The sequence below is a fragment of the Hippoglossus stenolepis genome, chromosome 19 (genome assembly GCF_022539355.2).
Source record: "Hippoglossus stenolepis isolate QCI-W04-F060 chromosome 19, HSTE1.2, whole genome shotgun sequence".
NCBI classification, from domain to species: Eukaryota; Metazoa; Chordata; class Actinopteri; order Pleuronectiformes; family Pleuronectidae; genus Hippoglossus; species Hippoglossus stenolepis.
Genome location: NC_061501.1, coordinates 8,097,941 through 8,125,354, shown reverse-complemented (window position 1 = coordinate 8,125,354; position 27,414 = coordinate 8,097,941). Strand labels below are relative to the sequence as shown.

General features: G+C 42.7%; 1 protein-coding gene across 1 annotated transcript in view; it reads left to right on the top strand.

Annotated features, from left to right (window-relative positions):
• ofcc1 (orofacial cleft 1 candidate 1) overlaps positions 1–27,414 on the top strand; it is an 88,706-nt gene that overhangs the window by 9,872 nt on the left and 51,420 nt on the right. The window contains exons 6-13 of the mRNA XM_035143166.2: positions 2,385–2,609; positions 2,902–2,999; positions 9,657–9,899; positions 13,708–13,856; positions 14,063–14,177; positions 15,068–15,395; positions 22,262–22,335; positions 24,099–24,244. Coding sequence (XP_034999057.2) covers positions 2,385–2,609; positions 2,902–2,999; positions 9,657–9,899; positions 13,708–13,856; positions 14,063–14,177; positions 15,068–15,395; positions 22,262–22,335; positions 24,099–24,244 — 1,378 coding nt within the window. The remainder of the gene's footprint in view (positions 1–2,384; positions 2,610–2,901; positions 3,000–9,656; positions 9,900–13,707; positions 13,857–14,062; positions 14,178–15,067; positions 15,396–22,261; positions 22,336–24,098; positions 24,245–27,414) is intronic.

Here is a 27,414-nt window from a genome sequence, read left to right as displayed (position 1 = left end):
TTTTTGGGTACATTATCTGGAAGAGAAGCTCAGACAGTGAAATCATAAACCACCCAGACAAAAACAAGATGCTACATCTTCCTCTTAACACTGGAAGCAGCGCGAACATGGAACAAAGACTAGGACTAGAAACGAACCCTCGCAGAAGTCGCTGCTTTCTAAGCACTGCCATTGTTTGGCAGTAGGCGTGTCTTTTCTCATTAGCTCAGTTTCATTTAAAATATGTTGCCAGCCAGGCAACATTGAGGTGGTTTAAGCTTTGCATTGTTCTGGGTGAAGACAGTCGCACCAGATCCTGTTGACATAACGTACATTTCCCTTGTAATTCCAGTGCACAAGTGATGGGTTTAGGCCCGCTTCAACGCAATGGAATTTAGCAGACTCGTATTATTTGCCATTGTCTCGGATTTAGCTGTACCACCGAGATTAGCAGCCCCATCCATTGTCCTGGAATGTTCATGAAATCCCACAGAAAAAGTAAAGAGGATCTTGGATTAGCGGTTCCTCCATGCAATAGGCTGAGCGACAGGGAAGGAAAGAGAGAGCTCTTACTTCTGTACTGTTGGATTCCAACTGCGGCGACTGCCAGTTAGCACTTCACCGAGCTACAACGGAACACAAGACAATCACCTTACGCCGTTGTATGGATGCCTCCCACTGGTGTAGGCTGCAAGTCTTTGCAAGTGAAGAACCAGCTCAGTGCATGTCAGTATTGATTCTGACATCTTGTGACTGCTTCTCAGGCTTTTGTCTTTGCTTTTACAGCCTGTCACAAAGCACCTTACACGTTTCGCAAGAAAAGAGCATGAATAAGACAAAGTATTAATGAAATGGACAGTGGCCAGTGCTGTAGACGTGTTCTCAGAAAGAAAATCCTGGAGAAATCCCTTGTCTGTCTGTCTAAGATCTTCAGTTCCTCCTTTTTATCTCAATAAATTCTATTGCCTTGGCTTGGAGATGAAAGACCACAGAACTGGCATTCTGTTCATTCTAGTTCTCTGTAAGGCATTAGGCGCTGATATCATCTTCGCTGTGAAAAGCATTAGGCAGTGATAACAGATTTGGCTGTTACACATTTTGGACTGCACACGATGAATACGCAGATCCTCAAAGAATAGGCTACCTAAATACTTTCTACCGACACGGCAGCACGGCGTAACTGTTGAGACACGCAGCGAGCGCGTTAGCTCCAGCAGACGATGCTTCTCTGCCTTCAGTGAATGAATTCTAGGTTACTAAAGTAGAAAGTAGTTCACACACCACGCAGAGGGAAACTTTCTTATAGGCTGGTGTGTGGAGCTGGTGTTTGTGTACAAAATCCGAGGGGGAGGCTGATCAGTAAAAATAAAACATTTGTTCAAATACAAATTTTCTCTTATATAATTTTTTTAAATTTTATATAACGTAAACATTGCCTAAAGCCATAACCACTTAAAAGAAAGTTATAATATAGTCTTGCAACATTAGGCTGTCAGTCAATTTTCTATAATCAGTTGAGGAGGATATCTTAATTATCTTTTTTATTTGTTTTGACTAATGTTTCTTTGTATAGTTTGGATCCAAAGTTTCTTTGTTTGTCTAGAACTGACTAACTGTGTAACTACTATGTGTTTTTCTATATTCAACCCTGTCCCAAAAAAATTACCCTTTTGTTTAATTTGTAAAATTAACATTTTGTTGGAAACTTTATTGCAACTGGATTGTGTTGATGTGAGTAGTATTTGGTTAATTTTGGTAATTGGTAAGTTGCTTATATGAAGATACTGAAAATACGAGTATGTCCGATCTTACACTATCCACTTGTAGTGACAACAGCCAAAGCACATGGTTATGGTTAGGGACATATAATGGGATGGTATAATACAGAAAAAAGTTCACAGTTTATTTTAACATTTAACCAGGAACACAACCTTTCCCAAGCCAAACCTGCCGAAACCCGACCACAGACAGGACTCTGGATCCAAACTCCTTTGATAACTATAGTGGTTTCTTCATTCAAATACATTCCCTCTTAATATGATGTTTTCAGTAATTACAACTAAAGATATTTGGTGTTGGAGTTAAGTTGTACAGAAGCAAAATATTTAGGAGATATTACATCTTCCTGTGATTCCTTGCATATCAGTATTTCATCCTTAGTTGCTCGTCCTTATTTTCTACCATATATTGTATCCAATGGTGTAATGCATGTGTGGAGAGTTGGGGGCCATCAAAGGCCTCAAGTCTGTGTCTGTGTCCATTTGTGGATGTGGTAAATATACACATCCTTGTGCATGCGTCTTCCTAATGTTTATGTGTGCTGATTCGTGTGTGTGTGTGTGTGTGTCTCTCTGTCTCTCTCTGGTTGTGTGTTTGTGCTTGCCCACTGATGCGTATCACTCCAGGTACACTGCAAGCCTCCGGGGATGAGGAGGTGTTGGAGGTGAAGTCAGGTGATCCGGTGCTTCAGCGGCGACTGATGCTCCACAGTGGTGGTCGTGCCTCGGGCTCCGGGCCCTCCCAGCCCCACGCCACTGCCAGGACCCAGTTTGAGACTGGTGCTGGGCTGGAAGTGGAAGCTGGACCCGAAGCAGGGAGGATGGTAATGGGCAGCGAGAGCACTGTAAAAAGTAATGCTATCTTTTATTTGTTTTTTGCATTTTCTTTCCTATGCGGAGAGGCATTGTGTTAGTATAGCATTACACTATTATACTACTATACTACTATACTACAGTAGAGTAAAATGTATTTTCTTTGGGCAAACATGATACATGAAACATGCATCATGTTTTTTGTCTCTGTTCAGTATTTTCTTCCGATAAAGTTAATTTGTGAATTGACAAAAAAAGTACGCTTAGTGCTTGCAGTCATTGTTGTTGTGTTTTATATATAATATGTGAACATGTCCACTGCTTCTTGCAGTGAGGATAGCTGAGGAGGTGATCCCCCACTACACCCAGCAGCTGAGGGAGCGTGTGCAGCCTGACATGATCACGCTTGGCAGCCTTTCACTGCAGCAGGTCAGGGCCACAAAGAGGAATATCTGTGTCATCATCCCATACTCACCAACACATCAGCCATGTCCATTATGCTGTGTATCAGTGGCCCGGGCTAATGGACATGGAGCGTGTGCATGTGTGCACGTACATTTATCTGTTTTTTTTCCGTCTGGTTATAGAAGCCTGTGTGTAGTGTACATGCGCGTGTCACTTCATAATTTTCTTTCTCTTTTGTTCTATGTTTGTCTATTTGCTCTACTTTTCACTTTTCTTCTTTACCTTTATAGAAGTCCCGCATTTCATTTTAAATTCACATCGCAGCTGAATAAACTGAAGCTGAATGAAATTATTTATTTTTGTGGAACATATATTTCAGAGGTTATATAACTCATTCATTCTCGGTTTAAAAATCCATGCATGGATTTCAACTTCTTAATCTACGCTGTGATCTCCTCACATAATTAATTTATTTGTGCAGACACTATTTTTTTTCTGTCTTTGAACTTTGTTTTGCATCATTATGCATATTTGTTCCTGAATTACCTTATGGTCTTTTCAGGAAAAAATAGAGCGTGACTACTTTATTTTTCCCAGCTGGGGAGGAGGGATTTTGTGAACTAGCGCTAAGAAATAAAGCTTCTTTCAAATCAAGTGTTTGTATTTCAAGATACGAGAAAAATGGGGGTTTCCATTGTGCTGGCAAATCTAGATGCAATGAAACCCAAACATTAACGCATATGTAAACAGAATACGGAACTTCTATCCACTGTATTTTTAGTTATAATCTCACTTGAAAGGAGAGTAGGAGTATCAAATTATATGAATAGAAAGTAAATGTAATTTGTGCAATAGAAAAAAAGGTTCAACAATGTCTTCCCATCAGTTGGAAGCCACAGCAACAGTTGACTCATCCTCCCATACTGGATAATCAGTGGCATGGTGCACTGTATCAGTATTGGGATCAGCGTTATCTTATTCTGCCACAATATGTGTGCGCTCTCCTACTGTTTCCACACCCACCTCCCATTGAAAACACATTATCCACCAGAGATTTCACATCTATTTTAAAATAATAGTGTTTTTCTTCGCTCTCTATTCTGCCGCACAAAGCCTCTACAGAGCGAGACGCTGTCACTTAGCAGTGTCGATGCGTCTGAATGGGCGAGAGTGAATGTGCTGACTGAATGAAAAAAAAAAACGGCAGAAGTACTCATCAAACGCTCCATGTCTTTAGGGTCTGGCTCGGTGTAGATCGCCTGCAGATTGCAGTTGCTCCCTGCGCTTAATTCTGCCATTATGGTGCACTGCACTGTTTCGTAAAGCGGCAGCCAAAGGAAGTGTGCATGTGTGTTTACATGTATTTCCAGCAAGTGGCTCAGAAGGGACCAGTGAAGAGTAGAGAGTGGGCAACGAGAAGGAAGAAACTAATAGCCTTCCTCACTGGGAATATGAAGGTAAACATCCATAAACTACATGAAGATGTATTGTTTTTAAAGTTATCGGTATAACATTAACATTTCATGAGCAAAAGTCATTAATCCCAATTCTTAATCGCTGCATTTGTCCATAACGACAAATCTGGGATGCTTACAAACTTCGCTTGTAAATATGTATTCACAGTCAGCCGCAGAAATGAATAACCAACATTATAATTTAGAGTGATGCCATTTAAATTGAAACTGTCAATTAGCTGCTAATGTGAATCACAGTTAACGCATTAACTCTATCTGTTAATACATCCCCTTTAATATTTCAAAGGAGCCCCATTCACAAAGCGACGAAGCGGGAGGGGAAGCGCCGCAACCCGGGCTGAACACGCTGCTCCAGTGGTACGTTCCGCCCATTTCATATTTCTCTCCATATGTACAATTTATGTCACATGACTGTAATCATTACTTGTGTGAAAACCATTTGTATTCCCGCTGACACTCGGGAAGGAATGTAATTCATACAGTATATCCTCTGCATGGTTTCTCCTGTCGGCGGGAATTGCATTGTGGGTAGTCTGGCTCGGGGGCACGGAAATCTGTCCATGTCATTGGGCTTGGAGGCGCATCAATTCTTGGTCCATCCACTTTAGAGATCACACATCACATCTCGCGAGCGCAAAGCCCCGCGGGCGATTCGCTTAGCATGTTTAAGTTTTTAGTAATTACGGACTACCATGCCGGCTGACATGATAAAATCAAGAAACTACTGTACACATCAGTATCTCCTCTTGTGTTTGGTTGCTTTATGGGTGGGTGGTTGTCAGACACCAGCCCTGTCAGATGAATGTGGTTCGGAGTTTGGCGAGATGACCTCCTCTCGACAGCCTTGAACCCTGCAAATTCCTTCTGATATCAATGGTGGGTGGCTATTAGACATGGGAGACTTTCTATGCATCACCTAGGGCTACATTTGCCTGAAATTGAATGAGAAATTATTTCACTTTTTCTCTCCACAAGCCTTGCGAAAGAGAGAGAGAGAGAGAGAGAGAGAGAGAGAGAGAGAGAGAGAGAGAGAGAGAGAGAGGAAAAATAAATAAAGACGAGAGACGCGGAGCTGACTTGTAGTTTTGTAACAAATGTGTAATTCATTTGTTTCCACTGTTTCTGATTTAATGGAGGTCGAGTAATTGCATTAGGAAGCACACTGTGCCTTGTTGTGAACTGATGAAAGCACATGTAATATTTTTGATAGGCGAACACAGAGGAGGGAGAAAAGGGAAAGAAAGAGCCAGCGCCCGCCTTTGATGCCGAGCATTTATTTGCTGAATTATCCTTCCTTTTACAAGCATCTTATCCCCAGTCACAGGCAGGCCGGGGCCCCTGTGATATTGCTTTATTTTGAGGAATTAAGAGAGGTGGCGAGGAGACAGAGCGAAGCAACCGCTTATTACATTACCGCTGATAAGATTGAAAGGCCGAGAAAGAGAGAGAGAGGGGGGTTGGTGGTGTGAGGATGGGGGGGGGCTAGGTGGGTTGTTGTGGTGTTTATTAGATTGAGTTGATACAGATTGGAACAACAGAGGGGTCCAAAATGCAGGTGGCTGTTAAAAGGGTTTCCTGTGTGTGTGTGTGTGTGTGTGTAGCGGCAGAATCACCGAAAGCCCGTCGCTCCGAGTGCTGGGGGAAGGCCAAGAGGAGGCGATGGCCAAATTTGAGCAGATGACGGAGCTCCCGGGATCCTCCTCTTCGGCGTCACGGCCCATGTGGCAGGTAAGGTGTGACTGTGGACTGGGAGACGCACAAATAGGAAGTGACACGTTCCCTAATCTCCACAGGGGAGGATTCGCAGGCGGAGACGTTGGTTCTTAAGTGTTTACGAATCTCGGAAGAAGGGTTGTTTGTACAAAAACAGCCCAATGATGAAATTATGTGAAATGCTGTGATGAATGGGACATGTTAGAAAATGAGAAATTATCTTCCCCACTATCTAGGATTTCTATTCCTTCATTCCTTTCATGACAGGAGCGGGTACTGTATGTGCACGCCGACACAAAGGCACACACTGTCACGAGGAAGCACTCTTCAACAACTGAGCAGAAGGCTTGCTTATACCTATTCAATCCCATTATTTTTATACGGCATATAAAGATTTTTTTTGTGTGCGTGTTTGTAGTTTTCTGCATCTAAGTAGGAGGAAAAAAGGGAGTTTTTTGGAGAGGAAAAAGGGGAAAAACTGGGAGAGACTGAGGAGAGAAAAGAGAATCAAGTGGGAAAGAGGGAAGCTGCAGCTTTAGCGGTAGCGTCTCCAGCTGTGGGAGGAGTGTGTTGTTGTGCTGCATCTGGGGATGAGGCTGCCATGCCACCGTGCTGGCTTAAAGATGTAATGAATCTTCAGTCGGGGGCTTTCCTTCCAGGGTGACAACTGGCTTTGAGGAAGGTTGTAAATGCAGGGGAGATTGTGGTATAATTCCTCAGACTGGCATTTGTGCCCCCCAGTCACCATTCGATTATCTCCCAAATTGCTGTGTTTCACTGAGATAAAGATTTTTTATGGCTTGCTGACTTGAAACAACCGGCGCAGGCAGAATAAGGGGCAAAGGAGGGAGAGGGAACGGGAGAAAGGGAGAGAGAGAGAGAAACCAATGGCCAAACCTGCCACGCATAGTAATTTCCTTTGGTAAATGACAAAATCTTTGTTTATATGACATTTCCCTAAAATTACTGCAGCGAGATGAATCTGAAATATAAAATGTCACATTTGGCATGCAAAACTATGAAAATATATTTCTGTGCAAAATTCATGAAGGCATTTAATTTAGAATGTGTTTAATAACTAAGGCAGCCTGCATCAGTAATCCTGCCTGGAGGTCCCAAAAAGATTGTCATATTTATTCTCTCCTTTCTTCACCCCCCCTCCTTCATTCCGAAGCCAAAAAATTTTAAGGGTAAATGTTCATTGTTAATTAAGATTTACTAATTAAAATGAAAATAATTAACGAGAAAGCTTAATCTCTGAATATTAGCCCATACTTAGAAAGAAAGGAAGTTTTTGTATGTGGCATTTCCTGTCTCTATTAAGAGCACATTTTGTGTGATCAGTCAATGTGTGGAAAGCCCTGAAAAGATGTTTCAGCGAGAGGACGGCCGCTTGCCAGCAAAAACCACGGAGGATCCCTCGCTCGAGCCTTTGATCTCATCTGTAGGAGTGCTGTAATGTTATGGCACTTTAGGCACAACTCAGGCTCGGGGCAAACAAACCACCTCTGATATGGAAAATTGGCTCACTTCACCTTTTACCGTTGCCTTGACGTCTTGACTGTCTCTCACGGTGCCTATGCAAGCGCGCTGGCAAGATAATAACAATACCTCTTGAAATCACACAGAGTGCAAATTGTGATGTTATTTTTTATTTCTTTGCTTCTTTCTTCTCCTGCCTCCTCCTCCTCCCCCTCCCCCTTTTTTTCCTCCAGTCTGCATGCACACATCTCTTTCCAGCGAGAGGGTTTGACGGCCTGCGTCACCTCCTTCCAAATGTGAGATGTGTGGGCTAAACTGCTTTGCCACCAGTTTCACTAATTTCACTTTTGCTTAAAATGTTGTGGTGGTTTTTGGCATGCGAGGATGCTCACAGTTGGGAGATTGAGGGCAATCCTGCAGGGCTTAGCACACACCTTCCCCCCCCTCACTGGCTGCTGAAAGTATCGGGCACCGCAAGCTGCTGCTAGGCAAATGTGTGTGAGGTGTGTCTGCAACACGGGTAAGAGAACTCTAAGGTTGCAAAACTCTACTGTACAACAAACATTAGACGTGGGTTTGTTTTGGTTCAGCAGAGACTGACGTCAATACACTTCAACGCATCAGGACACGTGTCACTGTGAGCCTGACAACACAACTTAAATACACTATTAAACGTTATTAAACTTTTTATGGTGACTTTTGCATTTTCAGCACTTTAATCATTTGGTCTGACACGGATAAATAAATTGGTTGGCTTGTTTGCCTGTTAGTCAGCAGGATTATGCAAAAACTACTACAGATTTCCATGAAACTTGGTGAAAGGATGGGAACATGTGCCAAGAAAGAACATAAAGTTTTGACGCCGATCTGCGCAAAGTGGCAGATTTATGAATCTTTCTCGGCTTCCTTAACATTTCACCGATTCCCTAGAGAACAATTTATGGATAGTGATGGCATTTATTTGGGGGACTGATATTTATGAGTGTGTGCAACTAGCTGCAGATCCAAATACAAATCTGGATCGAGTGAATTTAGTTGTTGTTGCATAAGGGGACAGTTAGGCCTTGGTGGTGGTACGTGCCCCACTGAGCGCCATTCTTTCTGCTGTAGTTTAGATGTATATGAATGTAGGGAGACAGGGTTGAATTTGAAGGTCAGTGAGTTGCGTGCTTGAGCCAGGCACTTAGCCCCTAAACGGCTGAATGGAGATCAGTGGATGGAAGCCTGGAGCTGCACTGGTCAAGTCTTATAAACAGTACATGACTGTGCAGCTGGACAAAGGAAACATACCTTAGGTTAAAGAAGATGACTACCAAAAAGTGAGGGATTATATCATCAGATTTTTCTGGGTAAAAATTAATTATTTAGAGGTTGTGAGATGATGGAAGAGCCAAGTTACTGCATATAAACAGTAACACAGAAAAACTGTCTACCCAACAAAACCTTACTCCCAATGTGCAATTCTTTTGTTTTTTGTTTTCATTGTATGGCCAACATACAATGTTGGAAAAGTGGGGGGAAATGATAAAGTAACTAGTGGTGTAAGTGTATGTGCGTGTGTGTGTGTGTGTGTGTGTGTGTGTGTGTGTGTGTGTGTGTGTGTGTGTGTGTGTGTGTGTGTGTGTGTGTGTGTGTGTGTGTGTGTGTGTGTGTGTGTGTGTGTGTGTGTGTGTGTGTGTGTGTGCGTGTGTGTGTGGTGGGAGTTGGGAGTTGGGAGTTGGGATTGTAGATTGTAGATTGTAGATTGTAGATTGTAGATTGTAGATTGTAGATTAGATAACATGACAGTTCTAAATACATCATCCTTACATTTGTTTGTCTTCGAGACAGGTGAGCTGTTACCTTAGGGTGTGTGATGCAGTAGTTGGAACGATCTACCAACAGCTTTAGCTCAATTCATCTGATTTGCACTTGCACCGTTTTTACAGTGTATTGACGTATTGGTCTTACTCTCGCTTAAAGGGTATGAAAAATAGTTAATGGGATATTACAATCAAATCTTGTGTTTCAGATGAACCAGAGCACAACTCCCCAGCCTGTGGAGGTGTGTGTGTGCTGCCTAAGAGCCGCCAGAGACAAACTACCCAGGGGCCTCTACGCTGTCAGCGTGTCCCTGTACAGTCGTCTCGGGGGATCAGCTCTGGCTTGGCGCAGGGGGAAGGAGGAGCAACAATGGGCTGTGACCACCGAGCCGGTCGAGCATCGGGGCCGCTTCTACGACACCAACCTGCACATTAACCAGAACCTGTTCACGGTGAGGAGGGAGATCGTTGATTGGTTAACGATGTCGCATCGTAGCGTTGTTGGTTGAAACCCCAGATCAGGGAGTAAGTGTGTTTCCACAAGTTTGGTTAATTTGTGATTCTGAACTGCCCGTAGTTATAAATGTGAGTGCCCGCACACAACCTTAAAGCTAGGGTAGGTAATCCTAGAAAAGCTAGCAAGAGCAGGCTGCACTTTGAAAAATGGCGACTGATACATTCCACCCCCTCCCAACAACCCTCTTGTCAAAGCTAGGCCCCAAAATACATGAACGTGTACTGTGACAACTGCTAGAAGCCAACTTTTCTGTGACTTGCTCGCTGACTAAGTCAGTGGCAGACAGGTACGCCAGCCAATCATTTCTTTTGGTCCGAATGTTGGTTGAGTTTATTACAGTACTGTGAGAGCCACCTGTGTTTTTCTTTTTTCTCTTACATGACTTAATTTGTCGATGGCTATCGGGAAGCGAAGAAGATTTCAACAAATAAGATCAAAAGTGTTTCAAGGAACAACTTAGCACCTTTAAAAGACAACAATATGTAGCTGATGTAGCCAATGGGTAGAGGTGGGACTGTAAGAATCTCAAGTATTTTTCCACAAGACATTACCAATTTTGAATTTTTATTAGATACTTACAATTTTGAGATTGATGAAGGAGTAACAGCTTCAGTGTGACAAAGCGTGGATAATTCAAGATTATTAACATAATTTAAAAATCAAATAATTCTGCGCTCACGTCCACTATTGCGATTTTTGACAGACAATATGGTTTTAGTCAACAAGGGAAGAACAGAATCAGGTTGTGATTTGTGACTGAATAAAAAAACCCTTTATATGTTGCTTGGAGAAGCTGCTTTGACTAGTGGGCTTTTTTTCTCTTTCAACCCCCCAAAAAATTTGAATAAATATAAACATGTCATCTGAAAGCAATTTTGCCATTTAGGGACGCCGAATTAAAACACACTGACTTACAATGACATGCTTGAAGCCTTTCATATGAAATTCAATGGAAAGTTTTTGAAAAATCGTAACAAAAAAATGAAAAAAACAGTCCCTTCGGATAAAAGCAAACAATAAAACATACTGTGCTGATATGACAAAACCACATTATTTCCAAACACCTCTTCCTCTTTCTGTTTCCCATGGTTTCATCAGTTGCGGCGGAGACGGAGCAGATTCTAGATTGAAAGGGGTTATGAGAAGTTATATTGCCGTAAAAGACGGCATATGAAAATATGCCACACGCAGCCTCTAGGTTTTTGTGTCTTTCTTTCTTTTTTTTTTCTCTCCAGGAATCTCCATATGAATAAAACAACAACTTTTCAAACGTGACATTTAATCCATGCATGTAAATCAAACCCGGGATCAATTATTCATTTATATAAGAAAGTAGTGTTTTATTGGAATGAAAATGAAGTACAAATGCAGTGAAAAATTTAGTGTCGCCTCTACGTGTCTTTGAGCATCTGTAACTTAGCTGAGCTGGATCGTGGCTAGAGGTATGGAGTTGGGGGGTGGGGGGGGACAAAAAGAGAATATGTTATAGAAGAATTGTATGGAAGTAAAAGTAAAGTAAAAGTCCCAACCTATTTTTCCAAGGCAAAAATAAATAAATAAACAACTTCAAGAAGCAACGTAATTGAAATATGTGCACATTTCCCCACCTCCTTCCTAAACCTCCTCGTATGAAGGAAAAACATCCTCTATAGAATCTGCGGAAAGAAAAAAAAAAAAACATACAAATTCTGGATGGTTGAAATTGACCAGTGGATTAGAAATCTTTGTCTGGGTTTATTCATTCATGTGTGCCGCACGGTACAAAAGAATCCATGAAACAGAAGCCACTTAATCCACTGTCCCTCCTGATCCCATCGAGTTTTGTTCAGGCTCAGCGAGGGCTCCGCCGCTGTTCTGATGGCAACTCTAAAAGGCCTTAGCAGGAGCATTTTAGCACATATGGACAACTGTCAATGCGCTGGTGGGCGTATTCACCGAGCCAGAGCATCCAGATAATATTGTCTCCGGCTCCCGTCAAACATAAAGGACGGGGTAAAACCCTGGCATAAACTGAATGCGGACCTGGGATCTGATTCAGGGGTAAAAAAAACAAACCAAAAAAAGGGTTTAAGTGCGGCGTGGTAAAAGCCTCATGTCACTCTTACTTTGCTCCTTCCCTCCACAGACGCTCAGGCGCACTTTACAGAACAAACCTGTTGTTGTCGTCCTCATTGACAGTAGGGGAGACGCTGATCAGATTTGTCTGAGACTATCAGGATTGGCCCGGATGCTTTCTCTCCCCCCTTGCCCACACTGTGGCGTGTGATTTCAGGAGTGCTCGCTGTGCCTTTGAGGAGGAAATGAGGAATTATTGATGGTAGGAGGAAGCCAGGAGCTTATTTTCCTTTCCTCCCTCTCTTTCACTCTCTGTCGCTCTTTTTTTTTTTTTTTTTTTCATTCACCCTTTGTTTGTCTGGGTTTTTGGATTTAGACAGAAACAGTGCAGTTCAGTTGGAGATGTCTTGGATATGCCGGCAAAGGGGTGGGGGTGGCAACGAGGGGTGGGAGTAGACTCAAGAATAGTTGGGCTGCAGTTTTTTTTTTTTTTTACACCAAATGCAAAGATATGATTCCAAATGGAGATGGTATAGGAGGAAGAAGAAGAAGGAGCGAGGGAGGGGGGGTACAAATTACGATCCGCGAGGAAGTGCGTTTTGTGTCTTGTCTTTCCACGTTCGACAAAGCATTTCGCCATCTTTCACAATGATTGCCATATTTTTCCTCCCTCATTTTTGCCGACAAATTCACTTTTAGCGAAAAAATAGAGAACACAGCCTGTTTTGCATTAAACAGGACATTTCTAATGATTTAAGACGTTCCTCCAGCAGTGAGAAAACCCTCTGATTCCCATGATCCAGTCTAACAAACCCTGCACCATACACATGCCAACGTCTACATGCAGGCACTTCATACATATGCACCCGTACACGCACACAAATCACTATTTATGCAGGTCATATTTCTCACAGTAAATGAATAATATGAAATATCCTCAATATCCATAATCCGTGATATTATGCCATAAATTTGTGTCCTGAGTCATATGCGACTACCCATCATTTCTCAGGTGCACACCAGCAGCAGATTAGCACGGGGGCGGGAGGGACACACATGATTTATGTGTTAAAACAAATCCTCTGCTTTTTTCCATTACAACTAATAAAGGGATAAAATATTTCCACCCGGTGATGAATGGAGTGGCACCCGCCTCACTGTCAGTTCATTTTTAAGCGAAGCCTCCACTCTCTGGGTAAATAAGAGTGTTTGCCATCCAGTGCTATAACCACTAACACTTTTTGCTTCGTGCGAGATACTTTTAATATCATCAGTTTGATTTATGGCGTCCTCGCTCCATCACAAATCCAGTAAACGGTAAACCCCACAGACTGCAACGGCACTCTCAGGTTCTCCTGCGCCCTGTGTTTGCCCGACGACAGTATTTATCACTCACAACATCTCCTTTTAGGCAATTTGTTTAGTTGGACGGCTGACAATGGCGGTTGTGAAAGCTCTTAAAAAGAACATGGAAAGAAGTTGAAAGAGGATTCAAGTCTAGGATGTAATTAAGTGGCTCCCTGAGGGCTACCGTCCTGTTAGTTACCCTCCGTGTTTCTGTTTTTCATTGGCTTCTGGCATTGCGAGCAAGTCTTTGCATGTTAAAGACACTCCATGTCTGGCGTCGATGTCTCTGCGTATGCGCGCGGACGCTGAATGACTTCTCGCCTTTTTCTATGTTTGTGCAGATTTTACCTGCAGCCCGTGAGGTGGTCCCCTCCATGGTGCTGATATTCCAACTGATCGCTCTGCCGGGAGCCAGCGACCACGTCAGCTCAGTGGTGGCGTGGGGGGCATTTCCCGTTTGCGGCCCAAGCCTCGGCCTCGTGCAGGGCAGGTGAGCTGTTGCACCTCAGGGGTATTTCAGTTCACTTAAGCACTATGATTTCAAGCAGGAAATTACACTAAATTATCATTAATTATCAGATTAAATGCTTGAAGTTTTACAAGAAAAAAAAAGCAAGCACAACTTGTTGGACTAAACGTTTTAGTCATGCATCAGGTTGTGAGGTGACAACTACTGGTTGTGTGTCATCAAACCAGGTTCAAGACGCCTCTTCTCAGGGGGGAGCCCAACGCACAACTGGACCAGTTTAAAAAAATTGAAGGCCTCCTCTCGTCTGATCTCGACCACTGGCTGTGCAACATGTACTTTCAGGTGTGTGTGTGTGTGTGTGTGTGTGTCTGTGTGTGTGCATGTTTCTTTTGAAGATTCTAATCTGTTGTGTCTGCATTTTATGTATATGATTGTGTGCAGGTATACGTTACAGTTCTGACTAGCACATGTGTGTGTGTGTGTGTGTGTGTGTGTGTGTGTGTGTGTGTGTGTGTGTGTGTGTGTGTGTGTGTGTGTGTTTTTACCCCAACTCTGACCCTAACCCGTTTATTCAGGAGGCAGGGTGGTGGGTCTGGGGGGGGGTTTGGGATTTTCTATGATACAAAGCCTTCACGGAGAAATTGGAAATTGGTCCCAGAGAGCAAACGGCAAACAAAGAGCAAACAAGAACCACATCTTTTTAGCCATGCAATCCTGGATGCATTTGACCGGATGCAATGATTAGATTAGTAAACATCTTAATCAAATTAAAAGCCAGAACAAAGCTCTGTGTCTTGGGGTTTGTCTCTTTATTTGTCCCTCTGACTGTGACATGTTGTTTGTATTATCATCACTGTTGTGTACAGTTGCTTTGATTTCTGATGGATGTAAACAGCCGTACTTTTGAACATCTTTGCCGAGTGAAGGGCATGTACGACATTCGTACTCGTCACAATTAGGCTCTTAATTGAATTCTTTTATGACATTATGACACACTATGACAGCCACTAATAGTTGGCAATGGCTGCAGGTTGATCACTAACACCTGCAGTGTAATTATGCACACATGCTGTTTCCCCGCAAACGGCCGTGATGCAATGGAATATTATGAACATAACTACTGATGGCATTAACATGAAGAGGTTATATTAATCTTCACTGAACCCATATGTTGCCCTGTAACACGCAGAGACGCACAAACATACCGCCCCTTCTTGTTTGTTGTGTTCCAGGTCAAAAGGCTCCCATCTAGGGGGCCGGAGCACGGCACCACTGCACTGATCCCCCCTGCTAACCCCCCAGTGGTGCCCCAACCCGACGCCCAACGTGACCCACTCCAGAGCCAGCTTCCACTGCAGCCCCAGCCCTCGTCCCAGCCCCAGCTTTGTACCCAGTCCATTCATCCTCAGTCCCTCTTATACCCCCAGCAGCAGCCACACGCGGGCCCCAGCAGCGGAGCAGGAGAGCCCGCTGCGGCGTACTCTCACCGGGGGTCTCCTCTCCACCTGTCAGCTGATTCCGCGTGCTCCTCCTCGTCTCTGCCAGGTAGGGATCCACCGCGTGAACCCCCAACTATGACACAGTGGGGAGAAAATGTCACCCTAATGTCACCAGCGTTGGGATGAGGAGAATGGCAGGTGTCACTTAAAGAGCGGCACTGCGCCGAGGTGCTGCAGGGTAGGGTTGGTTTCGAGACAGTAGGTCAAGCTTGACAGGCGGAGGTAACATAAAAGAAAGGATGTTTTCTCAGTTAGAAGATATGTAAAAATCCGACAGATACACTGTAGCATTAGTGCTGGTTCAGGCAAATATTTGAACAGCGAGCACAAACACTGATAGATGCAGCTGATGGACCTGTGACATATTCAGATGAGGCTTCTTAGTAATACCAACAACACGGCCCCGTTTCAAACGAACCTGCTGCAGTACAAAGACATGGAAAACGCATTATGGAAGCTAATAAACTGGCAAACTATTGAATTTAAATGTTCTCATTATACTGTTAACATAGTGGTGAAAATAAGGACAATGGATAATGGATACATGACTCTGCTCCAAACAGTCATCGAACTATAAAAAAAAAAAAAATATGTAAATTGGCAGTAGGTTCTATAATTGACAGGTAATTAATTTTGTCTTGGACAAATACTAGGCCTCTTACATACACAAACAGGACAATGCAGTTCACCAAATCTACTGAATAAGTAAAATAAAGTAAAAATATTTTTGACTGCAAATTATTATTATATATCTTCATACTGTGATGGAGTGTTAGGGCCATATTGAAGAACAAGAGGAAGAACAAGAAGAACAAAATCGTTTTTTAGGAAACAACCAGCTAAAGCTAAAGTTGAGCTGAGCAAGATGCTCCACTTTCCTCATTTTAACACATGCGACAGGCTGATCTGACATTTTCCCTCTAAAATAGTCCTAAAACTACAAGTTTATTCAGGTAATATTATGACCATATTCACAAATCTCTGTTTATTTTTCCGGGGCCCTAATACTCACTAATATCAAGCAGATCCGTTTCAGTCTGGTTCTTCTAGTTGACTAACATCCCCTCTCTGCAGTTCAGTGAGTGATGCGCAGTAATCCATCACGTTATCATGATTACTGTCTTGAAGTTGTAATCTGTCCAATTATCCAGTAAGAACATTCAAGTTTCAAATGTAATCTGATTACCCTAAATTCTTATCCTGGAACAGATGATGAAATTATTTTAAATAGCAAAAAAATGCCGACTGCAGCGTCTACAGTGGGTTAGTTGATGGTGTTCCATCAGAAATAAAAATAGTCTGGGGCTTTCCTGAATATATATGAAGTTGAAGCTCCAGAGGCTTTGACGTGGTGAACAGAGAGATGACAACATTACACTCAGGTTGCATGCAGCATTGTAGCACTTGCAGGAACGCTAAGCTTTTAGTTTAGTTTTAGTTTTCAGGTCATTTGCCAAACATGTTGTAATGTGTCGGTTTCTTTGGGCAGATCTGGCCTTAAACATTTCGGGGGTCATGTTCACAAACTTTGAAATTATCCTGGCATGTGACTTCTTGCTAGCATTGTTAAATTTTGGGCTGTCACGTAATGTTGTATAACTCTTTATTATTTCATGAGCTATTGGGATTTTAATAATTATAATAATAATAATAATCGTTATAATAATAATAACTTTATTTGTATAGCAAAATTTGTATTTCAAAACAGCCGTTACAAAGTGCTTCACAAAGAGGACAAAAAGAAGAATACAGCAAAGGCAACAAGTTAAAATTGCATCTAGAATAGAAGACAGTAAATTATAATATACAAAATCTTAAAATAATGGCAAAGGAAGATGGTATGTGGAGGAACCTTTTTGTGGTAATGCACAGAAATAAAAATGCTAAACTGATTTGGACATCACGGCAGAAGTGTACGTCTCGAAGCATTCGGCCCTAGAATGGTCTTTATGTTTTGGAGCTTGTGTGTTTCCCCTGCGTTTTTTAAACTTTTCCTCAGAGTGCTCTGGTTTCATCCGACGGCCCAAAGACGCAGAGGTCGGGTTGGTTTGAAAACTCACATTCCCAGGTGTGAATCTGATTAGGCTACAATGTGTTATAGTCTTATAGTCTTCTAATCTTGTGATGGACTTTTTGCTAGGATAAGCTCCAACGTGACCGCGAACAGTCCATCAGTTGTGCAGAGGAATGATCCTGGCGCAGTTGTCCCTCTTATCTGGTGGTCCACAGAAGGTCACACCACAATTGTAACCACATCTGGAGGAGGCTAATGACTTCTGTTAATAGTAATTGTATCCACTTCCTTCTTTTGAAAACACACTTTTCTTGTTTCCCACCTAGTTCCAAGTCGTCCAGCATCCTGGCCAGAAATCAGATCCAGCCTCATTTGGTATTGATCTACTACAAAGACGACTGGCTAGCTTCTTTGTTATTAATACATCTCCCCCTCTTTTTCCTTTCCTTTCCTTTCTTTTTTTTCTTCCTGCATGCACAGCTCATCTTTATTTAACAGTCCTCAAAAGTTTCTGGGGTGCTCTGCTTTAAACATCACACAGGCTTTTTAATTACAAATGAGTTGTGACAGGTCTGCTGGGTAGCACCCTGGCCCATTTTAAACATGATGCCGGCTGACAGCTTGGCAGTGTTCTCCCAGCACTGAAACATGTGGAAGAAATTGGTCTTTTACATTTCACAGCTTGTCGCTTCCTCCGCCGGCTGACCTGTGACCCCCCATAGAGATCCTAACGCCCACAAGGGAAGTGTCCCCAACAAACCGGCCGCCTTTCCAGAGAGAGAGAGAGAGCGAGGGAGGGAGCCGCTCACGATGGGAGATTTATGTTCTGCCACACAAGGAAAAAAAAGGCACCTCTTTAACACACACTGCTGCAGACCCCGGCTTACACGCAGCCTCGGTCGTCATGGACACACATCATCGCTGCCAGGTGAGGAGGTTGCTTGGGAAGTGAACCCAATCCCTAAGTGAAATACTGGATCAAAAGGTGTCCCGCGCAACACCTCATCCACGCCGTTCCCCATAAGCCAACCTGACGTCTGCGTCTCATTTGCATACAGATCCGTTCGTGTTGCATTACTTCTGGAGTGAATTATGGCATTCAGATGACGAGATTCCGAGGAGGTTGAAGGGAGCGATTGGACAGACAACTTCAACCGAGCCAAAAATGGAAATCCAATTCAGCGAGGAAAAGAGGAGCAAATTATCCCCTGTTCCTCTGTCAAGTCTGAGGGTTTCAGGCATTTCCTTCCCATTTCATGCCCCTCTGTTTCTAATGTGCGCCGCGCCGCGACCGCTTTCTCCGTGCATGTGACGGCAGGATTTTTCGTCACTACCCATTTGTCTCAGAATTCGGGACAAGTACACGGAGACCTCTTGTCAGTGCAATAACGTGCACACAGCAGAGAGTTTGACAGTAACACTGGAAGTTTGCGTTCCTGAGGCCTGAAGTTAATTAATCCCCATTGAAAAATCGCAGTGAATGCTGAGGTGTCTATTACAGAGCGAAATCTGACATCCCAATCCGAGATAATAACTGGCAGCTTTTCATTTGGTTTGATGGGTGTTTTTTTTTTTTTGTTTCACATTAACTTGCCATGGGACGGTAATAATTCAGAATTACCTGAGTTGACTCGTCCGAGCATGCTAGAGTGTATCTGGCTTCTTAACACTGAAATTAGCTAGAGGCCCACTGGGTTAAGTGACCTTTTACATTAACTGCATGATCCAGTTACATTGGGTTTGTATGAACCCAAATGACTAATTAGATTAGCGTCTCGTTTCATGATCGCCTTTAGTGGATCCCTATGAGCACGCAGAGGATTCTGCCACGCATGTATCGCTGCCTCATTTCTCTGCCTTTTTTTTTTTTTGTTTCTTAAAAAATACATGGTAACATCCATCCCTTTGGGCACAGATGGGCGATTTCGAGGATTCCTCATCTGACGTCTGCTTTGGAGCACTGCCCTGCACTTTCAGGATGTCATCCCCTCCAGGCTGGTCCCAGTCATCAGGGTTTTCAAACCACAACGTGACATCACAGCCTCTCAATCAGTCGCACTCTGCATCCCGCCAATTAATTCAACAATGTCCGGATTCCAAGCCAATGGACTCAACCTTTGAAGCCGGTTTGCAGAGATGCACATGTGATCCCTCACAGTGGTTTGCAGTAAACAAGGCAGAAGGACAAATACATAACATGCAGGACTAGTACATGCACAAGTGAGAGCTTCTTGCCTCCAAAATGCAAGTGAGGCCAGTTTTGGTTCACTCACAACGATGGAGACTTTTGATTTTAAAGCGCGACAGACTTTTCCAGTGAGTGAAAATACAGCTGTCAAATATACATATCAGTATGGATTGCGTGTCTGCTATTGTCATTGAAATGCAAAGGCTCATAAGAAAAAAAAAACGCTCTTGTGTTTAGCCAAACCAAGTCCTCGCTGGGATCATAACAACCTTAACACAAGATCCAAACACCAGATATGGACTCAGGGGTAATCCGTGAGTCACTGACCTCTGATTCCTCTGTAACTTTGGACCAGTCATCAGGCAATTAGGGGCCTAGGTGAGCGAGGAACCGCCATCGCCGGCTTGGTTGCATCTATCCAGCAACACGGTGATGGGATCTCGACAGTGTTACAGCCCTCGGGCCTCTCTCCTTCCTCGGCCTGTTCCTGTGTGTGAGGCGGGAGGAAAAAAAGAGGTGTGTTGAGCTGTTGAGTTATGCATTTGTGAGGTACACGCTACGCTCACTTTCTACCCTGGAAAATGTTTGTGCATGTATGCAATATTAATATTTTTGTTTGTATGCCTTTTCTGTGTGTGGGTGCATGTGTACGCACTGGATGAGTTTGTGTGTGCCGGTTTTAACACAGCTCAGAGCGCAAGGGGATAACAAGGAGTTTGTTGTTGGCCTTGAGTGCCCGGAGAGGCTGGAGTTGTGGCAGCTCCAGCGCTCTTAGTTCATGGACGTAGCCCTTAGCTGTCGAAGCTGTCGATGCTGCCTCCGCGCTCATTCTGGTTCCACAGCGTTCTGCCCATTAGCAAGTGGGGCCTTGTGTAATGAGTGTGTGTGTGTGTGTGTGTGTGTGTGTGTGTGTGTGTGTGTGTGTGTGTGTGTGTGTGTGTGTGTGTGTGTGTGTGTGTGTGTGTGTGTGTGTGTGTGTGTGTACAGTCTAAGAAAGCTTTCTAATCCATGGTGGTCCGAGTCTGTGAGTTGTTGTTGCTAATAGAAGCTGAGGTGTGTGTGTGTGTGTGTGTGTGTGTGTGTGTGTGTGTGTGTGTGTGTGTGTGTGTGTGCAGCTGGCAAAGGGCTGTTTTGCTGTGGCTCTGACTGTCTGCAAAGAAACACACGTCAACTTTGTAATGTAATATTCGCTCAAGTGCACTTTAACTCGAAGAATTTAAGCCATAAACTAATAAAACAGTGCACTTCAACTTGAATGAAAAAAGTGATTTCGTATTATTTTAAAAGTTAGAAGCACGGTGTCCGATACATTTTATTTCAGGAAGAACTGAAAGGATCATGTTTTCATATTTCATAAGTAGTTTTTAAAAGATTTATTAAACAGAAGCTATGTTTACACTCCACTTGATACACAATAATTATTGGAATCTTAACAATGACATAAAAATTATTTCTGCTATGAAATTATTATGAGAAAAAAAAAGAAATAATAAAAAAATGTGTATATTGTAAATAGAAAAAAACACAATACTTCAAATGTTTATGAGCAATGTGGTAGTAAATAAAAACTATATCTGTGCCAGAATAAAATCTGATTTAGTGAGCAGGCTTCTGTCATTCAAGAAGATTTCAGCTGTCAAAGAGATTTCTGCGTTGCCGATGTTGAAATTATTATTGCTAATAAATTAAATCCCAGAGCAAGGGGATAAATTATATCATCGCAGAGGTTTCCATATGTATTATATAGATGTGACTTGTTCCACAGGGGGAAACAAAGTTTCTCACAGTGAGATTTTTACATGTATCAAGCTAAGGTTTACTTAATTACAACCTCCAGGCGACGCAGGAACCCTTTTTTAAATTCTGCGAATGTTAATATGCTAAATAATGCAGATCTCTGACTCGTCAAGCATGAGACACACATCTGGCCGCTTACCATTTAAATTACAGCAAAATAAGAAAAAAGTGAGACAGATAGAGGGGGGGGGTGAAAGAAAAAGAGGGTGAGGATTAAACAAAAAAACACTTCAAAAGTAATTTTCCAAAGCAGAGAAGAATGGGTAAATGTATGACAACCAGATTTAATTTCTTTTTCATTTTCATCATTTCAAATTGCGTACATTAAAGGGCTGAGGCTGGAAAGGTTCACCTCTGAGATAGTGGGATGACTGTGCAGTGGGACATCCATACGTTTACACTACTACTTCTCTCTGGACAAAATAAAACCAGATTTTTATAAACTATTTTTATTTTGCAAGTTTCCAGATTCATCTTCAATACCTGTTTCAGAATAGAAGAACAGACAAATGCAACAATATTTGCTTTCTTAGTACACAACATGATTTTAAGTTCTTCTTTATTTATTCTGCTATTTTAAGCTTTGATTTTTAGTTTTATATTTTGCTAAATTAAATGTAAGTATATTATTCTAAGTAATTATGTTATGTCCATATTACAAAATGTATTTCCATCATTGTATTCATGGTTATTTATTTACTTATGGTTATTGTGGTTTTATCCTTTATTTTATCGACTGCACACGAGTTCAGATGTTTGAATACAAATATTACTCAGCCACTCCTGATCCTCTTCATAATTACCAGATGTGGTTTGTGAATGAAAACAAACACAAACCTCTCTGTCTTCGTGCACACTCGCTGCTCATCACTTCCTCGTTTGTTTTGTATTTTTTTGGGGGACGCAGGGAAGAATTCCTCATCCGGAGCCATTTCTGGGAACACAGGCGAGAAGGGTGATCCGTGCGGCAGGGTGAAAGCAGAGGGCGGAATCCACTACAAGGTAACACTGTGATTTAAGGGGAAGTGCTCCCGCCCTCGAAATAACGCGTTCACCCTTTTCCCCTTCCCCTCTGGAGCCCCCCCCCGCCCTGCGCGCACACCTCCCTGGCTTATTATCTAAGATTTGTCAAAATACATTTCACACTAACAGGTACTTTTCAGGCCTTCAAAGCCCGTTTTGATGTGCTTGTCAAGCCAAAGCAGCTCAAATTCTATGAAATCCGCGATGCCAGCAGGCCCCTCTCTCTCTTAAGTCACTCTGAACACGCCTCTTCCTGTGCTACAGACGACTTAAGCTAAATTAATCAAAGCCTGCATGTTACCTGCCGTACTTTGAAGTAGTTAGAGCAAAATGACTCTGTGTGCAGATCTGACATATCGCTGCCTCCTCGCCTGCCCCTGCCATTGTCCTTCCTCTCTGGCCTTTTGTTGTGGTGTGGCTACCAGCAGCATCAAATCTTACACACACACACACACACACACACACACACACACACACACACGCACACACACTCCGTCCCTTCAAGTCTTTATTCTCACTAACCTCCTACTACTGATGTACGAGGCTCTTCAGACCGCCATTAATCAGCGATGTCCTGTTAAATAAATGAGTTTGTTGATATGAGCTTTTATTTCTCTGCAGCCCCTGTAGACCGTGGTTTTTTTCTCGCCCTATCTTTTAAACCTTGCTAAATCTGTCAAATGTCGTGGCGTGGAACCCAGTTGTCTAATGATTAAGTGGTGTGATCTCCAACCTGCCCCAGCCTGGGAGTGCTAGGGATCAGATTTCAACCCTTCAACCTGCAGTGCAGGCCTAATTAAAATGAATTTTCTCCAGGCGACCACTTTGCCCACAGGGCAGGAATCCAGCTATATACAGAATCTGTTCTTAAGGTATTGCATTAAATTTATTGTGGGGAGACACCAGAGAACTTTGCGGTTTATATATCTCGAGCATTTTTTCTCTCCTGCCTTCTTTCCCCTTTCCTTTCCACCTTTTTATTGTGATCATCACTCTGGAATCCAAGCTTGCTTTGGCAAAGATTGCCCTATGAAAACTGATGGAGCCTTTATGGAGCCCTGCCCATTTACTACTTCTGAGGCCTAGTTTATCTCCGAGAGAGGAGAGAGAGAGAGGAGGTGGAGAGGAAAAAGATGAAAAAAATAAATAAATGAGAGAATTAGAGTTAGAGTGAGACAGGGGTGGAAGAAAGAGAGAGGTTGCTTATTCCAACTGTGGATCTCATTAACATACATCAGTGAGTATTTCACAACTTCAAGCAGAAAGGCACTAAGCCCACCCAAGGGCAACACAGGCGGGACTGACAGGGCCAGGGAAAGCAAGCCGTTAACATGTTGGCGGCTTAACAAATAATATCTGCTCCCAAGTACCTTGGTGAAATATTTAAAACCCCACTTCCTAACTCCATTTGACTGTGTTTATAACGATGACAGTAAACGACTTGTGTGGGGGAAAAAACAGTGCCAGCTGCTCAAATATCACATATTTAACGCCACCGTCACTGTACACACATTTCCCAAATGAACTCAGCTTGAATGATGGCGTGCCGTATGTGATTTCGCCGTCATCCTTGTCTCGTGTCAATTGAGGCGCGGCTGAGATATAGGAGAGGCTCCAAAGTGCCACGCACACTGTCACTGTCACCGTGTGCATCCCCCAAGATAAATTCCGAGGCCCGTTTCCTGCTTTGATTACAAATGACATCCGCATGTGTTTCCCCCCCCGATTTCTGCCCTTCACAGAAGAAGCCAATCAAGAAGACAAATAGCTGCGGCCCCAGCATGAGCAGCGGCAGCGCGCCGCCTCGGCAGGCAGGCAAACAGAGGATGCGGCATTCAGTGGAGAACCTCTCCACGGAGGAGATGGAGGAGTATACATTCTCCCTACAGTAAGTCTCACCACTCATTATCCCGCCTCAGCCTCGCAACATTCGAAACACGAGGAAAAAAAACAGAAACATGGGCGACAACTGGTTACTGTGCCTCTCAGACAGTGATGTGCATGGCATCGACCAGACAGACGCTGACAACACAATGTGCCCAGAACACGTCACCAACCCATGGAGATGCACCCGTCACAATGCGCTCAGGGGAAATCCAGATTGATTCAGCTCGAGCTTTAAACTTATAGTGTTGATATGTTCGCCTAAAAAGTCACAGGCAAAGTCGGCAAAGCCTCTTGGCCTCGTCTAGACTAAAAAATGAAGTCAAACAAAGTCACAATTTGTAGGAAAGTCAATAAATTCTTTAGTCCATAATTCTTTGATAGTTAAAAAAAGTTACTCTCCAGTCTAGCCACTTGATCTGCATTTGTATTAATACGGATTTAAATGTCTATAAGACATTTTAAAAAGGGAATTTGTATTTAATTTTGTAGTTCTAAAAGGAAAATTATTCTATTAAATTATATTCAAACTAATTTGTTTTGTCACAATATTGAATTTGAAGCCAAACCAAACTCATGCTGTCACCATGTGTTTCAGTTGTTTCTTTCTCTGCGCAACAAAACTCAAAAAGGAAGCGGGTTTGTTAATTTTTTTCTTTTCCCCCCCGTTTCATCGTGGCTCACAGCATTTGATTTTAATGAGAAAACAGGGACGTATGAAATATAAACAGAGAATTCTATACACCTTGGCTCAAATTTGTTAAAAGCATAAAAAAAAAGCAACAATATGTGTGTCTACCCGTGTGGAGCGTTGGAATAAAATAGGCTGAGAGCAAAATTGCTTATTTCAACAAAAAAAAGAAGAAGAAAGTCACAGGTTTGTTTTTATTTGGAAATCAACTAAATTAAGGAGGAGGGGACTGGCCACACACACACACACATACTACACGGGGGTGAAGTGAGAGAGAGAGAGAGAGAGAGAGAGAGAGAGAGAGAGCGCTCCCCGGAGACTTAAAAAGAACCCATGTTTCCTCATTTCTGGGAGTTGGTAATTTATAGCTGCTGGTCACATATTAAACAAGATCAGAGACTACTCCCTGACATCTTCTGAACATACTTGGGGAATTCAAATGATTACCAGCGTATCCTGCCAATAACTGACGACACAGGGACTATCTGGAGGGAAAGCGAATACGAATACAAAAAAAAAAAAGAGAATGAACACAGAACCCCATGCAGGCTGCGCACAAAAGGGACACAATTAAATGGTTTTCACGATTATTCATACTGCTGCTTTTTTTTTTTATTTTTTTATTTTTACTTCTGGGCAGTCACCGGGTTCAGTGAGATGAGACATTTCTGTCAGTTTTAGGTTGTGAGGATTGCTCTGAGTCGGAGCCCTAATGCCCCTGCCACTGACTGCATCCGTATAAGCACACACGTTACAGCATCTCCGAGCTGAAGGCTAAACGCTTCCATGCCCTCACCTAATCGGAGAGGAATCATTAGAGAGATATGGTGCCGGGGTTTGGCTTCAACAATTAAGACCCTCACCCATCTCCCCCCACTGTTGTGTGTGTGACTTTCTTCTGGGCTCCTGTGGTATTTTTAGAGCTCTCTTTGTGTTTGTGTTGCATCTGTGCACGTGCTTGACTGTGTGTGTGTGTCTGTGGGATGACTATTCATACTGCAGTGATTGGGGGATATTACTGCCATCTATTGAGCCACCGGAGACGGAGCTCATTGGGATTTTTACGGGGCGCTCCGACACAAACGTGCAAATCAGATGCTCGTGCATTATTGAGCAAGCGCTCGGGAGCAGGGAGGTTTCGCGGGGATCGTCAGAGAATCGTGCAAAAAGGTTCATCTCTCGCACGTCACCGTCGAGGGCACTTTACTCACCCTGTCAAATAAATGCACAGGAATGTATTGGAAAGGTGTTGCAGAGGTTATGAGATGTATAAATGTCACGCTGAGTACAGAACATACTTGTAATATTTGCTTTTCAGGCGCTGGCAGCAGGTGCGATTTGACAACTTCAGTCGACTAAATATAGATGATGGTATTGTTTGAGGTAGGGCCAATAACAATATACCCTCTGCATGAGTGCATATAATGAAGATATCACTCACACAACAGTTTGCACAATGCAAAGTCATGTAACACGTGAGTACAACTTTCTGAAAGCACTACAGTGTGTTCAGGATTTTTATTTTGATTATAACTATATTTTCCATCTTTAAATTATTTTATTTAAATTATTTTGATAGGGCCAGAATCAACTTCTGTTCATGTCTGTGATTTTGTGTAATTTTTACGTTGACTTAAATTTTTTACTTTTGAACTTTTTCATCCACAACCTCAGAAGAACAAAAAAAAACCTAGCACATGGTATGTATGGTATCATAATACCTGCAAACCATATTACAATTTATAACTTAACATACATTTTACTGCAAGTATTGACAACTGCGAGTACATTTTCTGTAAATTAAAAAAGATCATGAAAACACGCCAGGAATGATTCTTCTCCTTCTTCTTTTTTTCTCTCGCTCTGTTTTTTTTCTTCTTTTTTCTCACAGAGTTCCAATGCTGCTGCCGTCTGTTTGAACACGCATGAAAGTCTCTCGCCGACCTTCCAGCTTATTTGATGTCTATGTAATCTTAACCACCTTTTATTTTTTTTTCTCACAGAGCAGCGCCGAGCTAAAATCAAAGCACCTGATTCAATACGGCTGTTGTAATTCGATAGGGCCAATTTAATGCTTTCGGAATCGCGTGGCAACTTCTAGCAAAGGTAAACACGCTCAAACTGAATTAATTTTACACTAAAGAGGGGACTTTAACTGCGCTCTGCACTAAGTTACTGTTACTAACTTGCATTTACGCATTCACCACGGAGAGAATTATTTTTTCCGAAAGAGCAGCTCGTCACGTGCACTGTGCCACATACTGCTTGTGATTTTCATGCATCCTCGATCCTCGTCAATCAGCCACGGCGTCGCGTCCCATCAATGTCACCTAAGTATTTTCTCCTCGTCTGATTTTGAAGAGAGAAAACTGTTTTAATCAAAGTCATTCTCACACGGCAATTAGACCTAATTAGTGCAATTATCAAGATTCTAATTACATCGAAATATACCCCCTAAATCTCATATCAATTATACTATGTTT